General features: G+C 38.4%; 1 protein-coding gene across 1 annotated transcript in view; it reads right to left on the reverse strand.

Moving 5' to 3' along the window:
• The window catches only part of LOC105003256 (uricase), a 36,683-nt gene extending 27,785 nt beyond the window's left edge, over positions 1 to 8,898 (reverse strand). The window contains exon 1 of the mRNA XM_010860301.1: positions 8,686 to 8,898. Within this exon, the coding sequence (XP_010858603.1) occupies positions 8,686 to 8,883 (198 nt within the window). The 5' untranslated portion in view covers positions 8,884 to 8,898. The remainder of the gene's footprint in view (positions 1 to 8,685) is intronic.
• Between the last annotated feature and the right edge of the window lie 6 nt (positions 8,899 to 8,904).

Below are 8,904 nucleotides of genomic sequence, written 5' to 3' on the forward strand. Positions count from 1 at the left end.
CCATGTCCAGTTCTAACAGTTGCTTCCTGACCTGCATATAGGTTTCTCAAGAGGCAGGTCAGATGGTCTGGTATTCCCATCTCTTTCAGAATTTTCACAGTTTATTGTGATCCACACAGTCAAAGGCTTTGGCATAGTCAACAAAGCAGAAATAGATGTTTTTTCTGGAACTCTCTTGCTTCTTTGATGATCCAGCAGATGTTGGCAATTTGATCTCTGGTTCCTCTGCCCTTTTTAAAATCAGCTTGAACATCTGGAAGTTCACAGTTCATGTATTGCTGAAGCCTGGCTTGGAGAATTTTGAGCTTTACTTTACTAGCATGTGCTGCTGCTGCTGCTGCTGCTAAGTCACTTCAGTCATGTCCGACTTACTAGTGTGTGAGATGAGGCAATTGTGCAGAAGTTGGAGCATTCTTTGGCATTGCCTTTCTCTGGGATTGAAATGAAAACTGACCTTTTCCAGTCCTGTGGCCACTGCTGAGTTTTCCAAATATGCTGGCATATTGAGTGCAGCACTTTCACATCATCATCTCTCAGGATTTGAAATAGCTCAACTGGAATTCCATCACCTCCACTAGTTTTGTTCATAGTGATGCTGTCTAAGGCCCACTTGACTTCACATTCCAGGATGTCTGGCTGTAGATGAGTGATCACACCATGGTGATTCTGGGTCATGAAGATAATTGAGCCAGAGATTATTGAGCCCATCTTTGCATGAAATGTTCCCTTGGTATCTCTAATTTTCTTGAAAAGATCTCTACTCTTTCACATTCTGTTGTTTTTCTGTATTTCTTTGCACTGATTGCTGAGAAAGGCTTTTTTTAATCTCTCCTTGCTATTCTTTAGAACTCTGCATTCAGATGGCAATATCTTTCCTTTTCTCCTTTGCTTTTCACTTCTCTTCTTTTCACAGCTATTTGTAAGGCCTCCTCAGACAGCCATTTTGCTTTTTTGCATTTCTTTTTCTTGGGGGTGGTCTTGATCCCTGTCTTCTGTACAATGTCACGAACCTCCGTCCATAGTTCATCAGGCACTCTGTCTATCAGATCTAGTCCCTTAAATCTATTTCTCATTTCCACTGTATAATCATAAAGGATTTGATTTAGGTCATACCCGAATGGTCCAGTGGTTTTCCCTACTTTCTTCAATTTAAGTCTGAATTTGACAATAAGGAGTTCATGATCTGAGCCACAGTCAGCTCCCGGTCTTGTTTTTGCTGACTGTATAGAGCTTCTCCATCCTTGCCTGCAAAGAATATAATCAATCTGATTTCGGTGTTGACCATCTGGTGATGTCTATGTGTAGAGTCTTCTCTTGTGTTGTCAGAAGAGGGTGTTTGCTATGACCAGTGCATTCTCTTGGCAAAACTCTATTAGCCTTTGCCCAGAAAGCAAGTAGTTACCATGAGATACCAAGAAAGATGGAATGGAAGCTACCCTTCATATCCCCACTCCTGCTCACCAATCCAGCTTTATATTCTACCACATTCTACTTCAAACTGCACTTTGGCTATCCTGAGCTAATTGTGGTCACCCTGGCTCTGCTTGCTTTTTGCTCTGCCATAGGCCTTTGAATTTACTATTACTTATTTCTTGAACATTCTTCTCTTCCTTGCTATCTGACTACCAATCTCTTCACCTGACTAACTTCTGACTCAGCTTCTTTAAATCTCAGATGTCACTTCCACCAGGTAATCTACCCCAGCCCTTTAAGTCTGAAGTAGGTGCCCATTCTGTGTGATCTAAAAATGCTCTGTTATTGCCTTATCAAAGACTTTATCAAGTAGAACTATAACTGCCTCTTCATGTGTGTGATTTGTTCAAAAACAGTAAGCCTTGAAAGCAGAAACAATTTCCATCTTGGTCGCCATAGCAACCCCCATGCTCAGCAGAGTTTTGGGAACATAAATAGGTGCCTAATAAATGTATCAGGAATGACTGACTGCTGCCCCATCACCTGCACCTCTTGTGTAGTGACACGGACTCACTCGTTCATGAAAATGCCCCTAAGATTTCAATACAGGAAGAGCTGCTTCAGCTCAGAACTCCCATCAGGAAGTTCCTCTTCCTAGAAAAGAGGGGAAGGCAACTTCTGCTCTCTGATCACCATAGCACGGAGATCACAGGAACAGCTGGCTGGAGAATAAGGTCAAGAAGGGCAGACTTGAGGGTAGACAGAGTCAGTGACACAGCACAAAGCGTTCACAATGCTGACAAGACAGAGCGCTCCAGCACCACACAGCCACCCGGGGTTCGTGGGTGACACATGCAGGAGAGGTCAGCAACCTTAGAAAGCCCCTGCCTACGCCTTGGCGCTCCAGCAAAAGCTGAGTAATTATGTTTACTGAGCAAATGAGTCAGAATAAAGAGGACATAACCATCTGAGGCTGGAGCAAGAAGGAACAGGAACAGTGTGGGACACTCAAGAGTCCCTCAGCAGGACCTGACAGAACAGATAACGGCCCAGGCCAGACTGAGGCTGTTCTCAGTGAAGCCTCCCCAATTCTGTAGTCTGAGAACCAGAAGTAGGTGCCAGAATCCTATTGTGTACACTGCACAGTGTGGGGCAGAGATCCACATCCAAGATAACCAGATAGGAAAATACCAAGGCTGCTCTCATCTGCAGGGTGGGTGGGGAGCTGAGAGGATGGAATCCGATGGGCCAAGTGTGAGTTCCTGTTCTGCCACCTATTAACTCTCTGAATGGAAGTAAATTTCTTCATTTGTAAAATCAATAATACTAGAACCAATCTATCAGGATTGCTGTGAGGATTATATGACCAAAAAAAAACCAACATAAAACACTTGGAAAAGTACCTGGCAAATAATAAATGTTCAACAAACATTAGCTATGATTACCATTAATGAACAATGATTGTATGTAGTATTTTGCATCAAAGGGTTCTTCCAGTTACCATTAGAGAGAACTACTCAGGCTGCACGTCAATCCAGAACTAGGGTGGCTAAACTCAAAGACTGCTGCTATGATCCAGCCTGCTTCTGCCTTCATACTTTGATTGTCCTTCCTCAGGCTTATGTGGCTTGGGGGAACACAGTTATAAAAAACTTAATTTCCTAGAGCAGAACTCTCGACAAAGTATCAGTAGGAGTAAATCTATACTTGGCACTGCATGAGAAAAGTTCCCTTTTCTTAGACAAGTCTTGAAATATAAAGGAATAGAGAATCATTGATTGCCTCTAAGTAATGTTGGAGAGAACTCTCAGATTTTAAATGACTCGTACATTTTCACTTCTGCAGTGAGATACTGAGTGTTCTGTTTTTCCCAGGTCACACTGAAAGTGATGTAGATTGTCACTACGGGTCTAGGATTTGCTAGCCTGGGGTCTGTTAAGGTCTATAAGGTCCCGTGGATGGATCTGAGGTCGAAAATATTAGGAAAGACAAGGGAAATTTTTATAAATTTAAATTTTAGAATGACTAGAATTTTCTCTCAAGTATTAGAGGAGCTCTTGTAAGCATATCTCTACCCACCATAATAGAGGGAAATACAGAAGTGCGAGCTATTTTGGACTCATCACTCATGTATAAATACCAATTCAGTTGCAGCGTGCAGTGATAGATGGAAGAACTCGGCCAGGAAACATGCCTCCCTCCTTGTCTTTGGAATGTGTTAGAGAAGTCCTTCCAATTCTCTGCCTAGGTTCTTCCTTTGCCTGGGTATTTTCTTGGGCATTTGTGAACAAGAAGACTTCCAAGAAAAATGCTGAACTAATATGAGAAAAAAAGAGCATTCGTATGAACCATCTTAATATCATTTTGGTGGATCTTAATAATATATAATGATAAAAACAATAATGATAAATAATAACCCTAGAGGCAACTTTTTTTTTTTTTTGGCTGCTTAGGATCTACTAAATGTCAGATGGAAAAATATCGATATCTCATAGAAAATGTCATGTTGCTTTAGGTTGTATAGTGGCTCATTTTTACTATCAAGGGGGGATATGCCTCGAGTTATGTTCAAAGTGTTTTGACTAACACTAAGGGATTTGTCGAGCAGAGGTTTCAAGAACAATGTAAAAATTCATAAGCATAATTATTGTAGAAAAGGCGACCTGTCACCTAATGAAGACTCCATTTATAAGTGCTCGGTTATTTTCATACTTCTGCCTGTTACAAAGGAAGAGAGACTCATTACTAAATGCAAAGGGAAATGCTAATTTTCTTCTTGCCAGCCTCTCCAAGGTAGCAACAGCCTTAGCTGGAACAGACCTCTGGAGCCTCTAGAATTAGGGGCAAGAAATCTCACAACAAAGAATTGATGGAGGGACTTCCCTGGTGGTCCAGTGGTTAAGACTCTGCTCTCCCAATGCAGGGGGCCCAGGTTCATTCCCTCGTCAGGGAACTAGATCCTACATGCTGCAACTAAAAATCCCTCTTGCCACAGCTATGACTCAACACAGTCGTATAAATAAATAAATATATATTTTTTAAACTTTGTAAAAAAATAAAATAAAAAGAACTGATGGAGACTTCCAAACATGCAGTTGGAAGGAAATTCTACTGAAATGCATACACTGAAAGATTTCTGTTTCCTAATGTGTAAGACTTACAAGTAAAAATAAGAGTAGCAACCATTTAGTGAGGGTTTGATACATGTTGGGAAATTTGCATGTATGATTTCCTCTAACCCTTTACCAGAACACTGTGAAGCATATATCCTTAATCAAGTTTCACAAAGGAAGACTTTAAGGTTAAGTACTTGTCAAGGTCACACAGTTATTGGGTGACAGAGGCAGGAAGAAAACCCAGCCCATTTGCCCTAAAATGATATGTTCTATCTTACTACATCAAAGTCCCTACACTCATTAGGGAGAGAAAGGAAGTACTCTGATCCCAACAGAGGGAGGGAAGTGGACATGCTATTGTAGAAACTTGCACTTCTATATATTTAAAATTTTTCCATCCATTAAAGACCTACACTATCTAATCTATTCCTCACAAAAACCCTGTGATTTGGTGGGAAGAACATTTATTTTAAAATAAGCCACATCAGTGATGTTAAGCAAGTTTCCCGAAGTCACATAGCTGACAGGCAGATTGTCTGGTCCTCTTCTGATTATTCTCCTTATCTTTTTTTTTAATCACATTTTCATCAACAATTCTTTATGTTACAAATACCTGGGCCATTTTGCTTGTCTCAGCCCATTTCATCAAAATAACAATGCAACAAGCATATCAACTTTTTCTTTCAGTTTGTCACATTCTAGATTTTACTCTGTATATTAATAGTTTTTTTAACAGTTTGAACAAAATTAAAGTTGGACTTAAAATGTTGTAGTATATAGGTGAAAGTAGCACAGTTGTGTCCAACTGTTTGCGACCCTATGGACTGTAGCCTGTCACACTCCTTTGTCCACGGAATTCTCCAGTCAAGTGTATTGGAGTGGGTTGCCATGCCCTTTTCCAGGGGATCTTATCCACCCAGGGATCGAACCCACTTCTCCCACATTGTGGGCAGATTCTTTACTGTCTGAGCCACCAGGGAAGCCATGCCTCAAAGAGTTATTGAGGCTAAAGAAACAAAGCCAGCAGTCTAATACCCAGGAGTCTTTGCAAGATGAATGCACTGTGCTGAAGCCAACATAGACCATGTTGGCTTCATGGACAAACCCAACTGTATCTCATCCTCACGTTCTCACATATAAAGCTTTAAGGAACATGAACTCATAATGAAAAATCAAAAGCATACATAGTAACAAGGTATCTTGAGAGAGAGTCACAGAAATAACAGGTAGCAAAGTCTGAGCTGCAAAGAGTTCAGATACTGGAATTATCAGACACAAAATGTAAAATCATGTATTTAATATTTTTACAGAAATAAAAGAGAAAATTAAGATAGCTTGTCTTGAAAAAAAAATTAAAAAACTATAAAAAAAAAAGACCAAGAAAATTTGAAAAAGAATCCAACAGAGCTTCTAGAAATGCACTAATAAGTGGATTAAGAAACAGACTGAAACAGAAAGAATTAGTTATTTGTAAGAGATAGATTAAGTAATGATTTAATCTTGCTAAAGAGATTGATCTGGGAGACTAACCCAAATAAAGAATCAAAGATTGAAGCAGATACACAGGAGATCGAACATACGAAAGAAACATAAAATGTATTTACAAAACAGAAACAGACTCACAAACATAAGAGTTTATTGTTATTTGTTTATCCCCTTATTGTTACCAAAGGGGAAAGTTTGGAGGAAGGGATAAATTAGGAATTTATGAGTAACATATACACTCTACTATATATAAAATAGATAACTAACAAGGACCTACTGTATAGCACAGAGAACTCTATACTCAATATTTTGTATCTTAGTCACTTTGTTGTACAACTGAAACTAACAAAACATTGTAAATCAACTATACTTCAATGAAAAAAAATTTTTTTAAGAAAAAGAATAGTATAAAAATGTACTAGAAAGATATGATAGAGATAATGTGAAAGAGGCAAAATTTGGAGAGATTAAGACTGAGCTTTTTGCAACTAGAGATTATCTTACTAAGTAAGTTAGAAAGAGAAAGGCAAATATCGTATGATATCACTTATATGTGGAACCTAAAATATGACACAAACGAACTTGTCTATGAAACAGAATCAAAGACATGGAGAACAGACATGGGGAGGAGGTGAGCGGAGGGATGGAATAGGAGGTGGGGTTAGCAAATGTAAGCTTTTATACACAGAACAGATAAACAACTAGACTCTACTGTATAGCACAGAGAATTATATTCAATATCCTATGATAAATTATAATGGAAAAGAGTATTTAAAAAAGAATATGTATATACAACAATCATTTTACTGTATGGCAATAATTACCATTGTAAATCAACTACACTTCAATTAAAGAAAGACAGATTTTCTAGAATTACTGGATGAATTAATGCAAACTTTCAACCGTAAAATAAGAAGCCCAATGCCAAGTGAAGAACTCATCTGTGTTCACTATACTTGGCCAAGTTACAATGAAGGGATTTTCTACTATTCCTTCGATAAAGATTTAATCATTATGACGGAGACGTGGTATTTTCATAATATTGTATTTCTTGGGTTTCAAAAGTGGGTAATGTGAAAAACATTCTGCCCAGTTTGTTTTGTCTATCCATTAAATTCATTGTGCTTCCTCCCATGACATTACTTTGCTGTTTTTAGTAAAAACCCAGGACACACTGGAATTTAGGCTTTAGGGTAATGTTGAAATCCCCGGATCCCCTCAGTGTCTGGGGTGCACTGTTTGACACTTAGTGATTGCATAATGAAGGCTGTTGACTGACAACCAGCATGATCAGGTCAGAAACAAGAGATAAGAAAGCCTATTAAAAATGACATCTCCAAGAAAAGAACCTACCTGTTTTTCTAGACCTTGAAATAAAATTAGCTTTAGCAAAACCATCCTAATACAGGTATCCTAAAGCCCAGTCACAGGAAAGGCTCAGGTTGAAGTAAAAATAAATTTTTTTAATTTATTTTTAATGATAACTATTTATTTTTAATGATAGCTATTCTTAGCTGTCATTTACAGATCACTTACTATTTGCCATGCACTGTGCTAAGTGTGTGGGATGCCCAGGTGGAACAGTTGGTAAAGAATTCGCCTGCTAATGCAGGATAATGCAAGAGATGCAGGTTTGATTCCTGGGTCAGGAAGATCCCCTGGAGGAGGAAATGGCAACCCACTCCAGGATTCTTGCTTGAAAAATGCCAAGGACAGAGGAGCCTGGAGGGCTACATACAGTTCATCAGATTGCAAAGAATCAGACACGACTGAGTGACTAAGTATGCATGCATGGGCTAAGTGTGTAATGAGGAGAAAAAATGAATTATTTTATATCTTATTCAACGAAAGTTCTTTAGCTTATGTAACTGAAAACAAGTTCTTTATATTTCTATGAATTAATGAATCTTAAGCCTAGTGTATTCATCTATTATCATAATACAAAAAGGTATCACAAGATAAATATGAGTAAAATTAAATTTATTTCACTTTAACTTAGAAAAGTAAACTTCATGCTATGAAATTTTTAAAAAATTGATGAAAAGCTTGGGTTTGCTGAGATCATTTTAATCTGAGTGCAGTAAAAACATACATTAAATAATATGATACCCATGGAGGAATAGTCAGAAAAAGGCTTCTCAGTTTACCAATTTGGTAACCAGATACAGCACAGCCTTGATCTCAGGCCAGCGATTCTCAAAGTTTAAAGTACAGCAGATCACCAAAAACATGGTAATTAAGGTAGATTCCTGACCCAACTGGAAGGATTTTTATTTATCAGGTTTGGATCAAGGCCCACAGTTCTGTTCTTCTTGCAGGCACCTCAGGAAAATATGGGCGGGCGGTCCAGAACATTTCACACAAAATTCTGTTATAGGAGAACTACCCCTCTCTTTCCTACGAACTCCTGAGAATCCTGAATAACTCCAGTTCAACCACAAAAGTGATCCAGTTTGCAAGGGTCCAGTTTAGTCTGAATCCTTAAATAACTCTGATCTGGATCTATAATCAAAGAGACAGATCAGAGCCATAATTATTTTCAGGTATAAAGTAAACTTCTATTTATTATGACAGCATCTTTAATAATTGATTAAAAATCAGCAGGCACTTAAAGAATGTTTTTCATACGCCCATCTACCTCTTCCCTCCTCCAAAAAGAGAATGGGCTCACCTTTTGATAGTTATTATGGTAATGAGCCATTTTCCCTTCGTTTTCAACTTCAGATTCAGTTTCAAGAGAAAGAATAATTTGGGCAAAACCAATGCTTGCAACATTTTTCATTTGATCTAAAGCAAGTGTTGTCAATATGTTTATCTGATTGCATTGTAACCTATTGGACAGCAAAGCCTCTTTGAAGTAAAGCACCATGCTGAGTGGCTGAAACTAGGA

The sequence above is a fragment of the Bison bison genome, unplaced genomic scaffold (genome assembly GCF_000754665.1).
Source record: "Bison bison bison isolate TAMUID 2011002044 unplaced genomic scaffold, Bison_UMD1.0 scf7180017864466, whole genome shotgun sequence".
Taxonomy (NCBI): domain Eukaryota; kingdom Metazoa; phylum Chordata; class Mammalia; order Artiodactyla; family Bovidae; genus Bison; species Bison bison.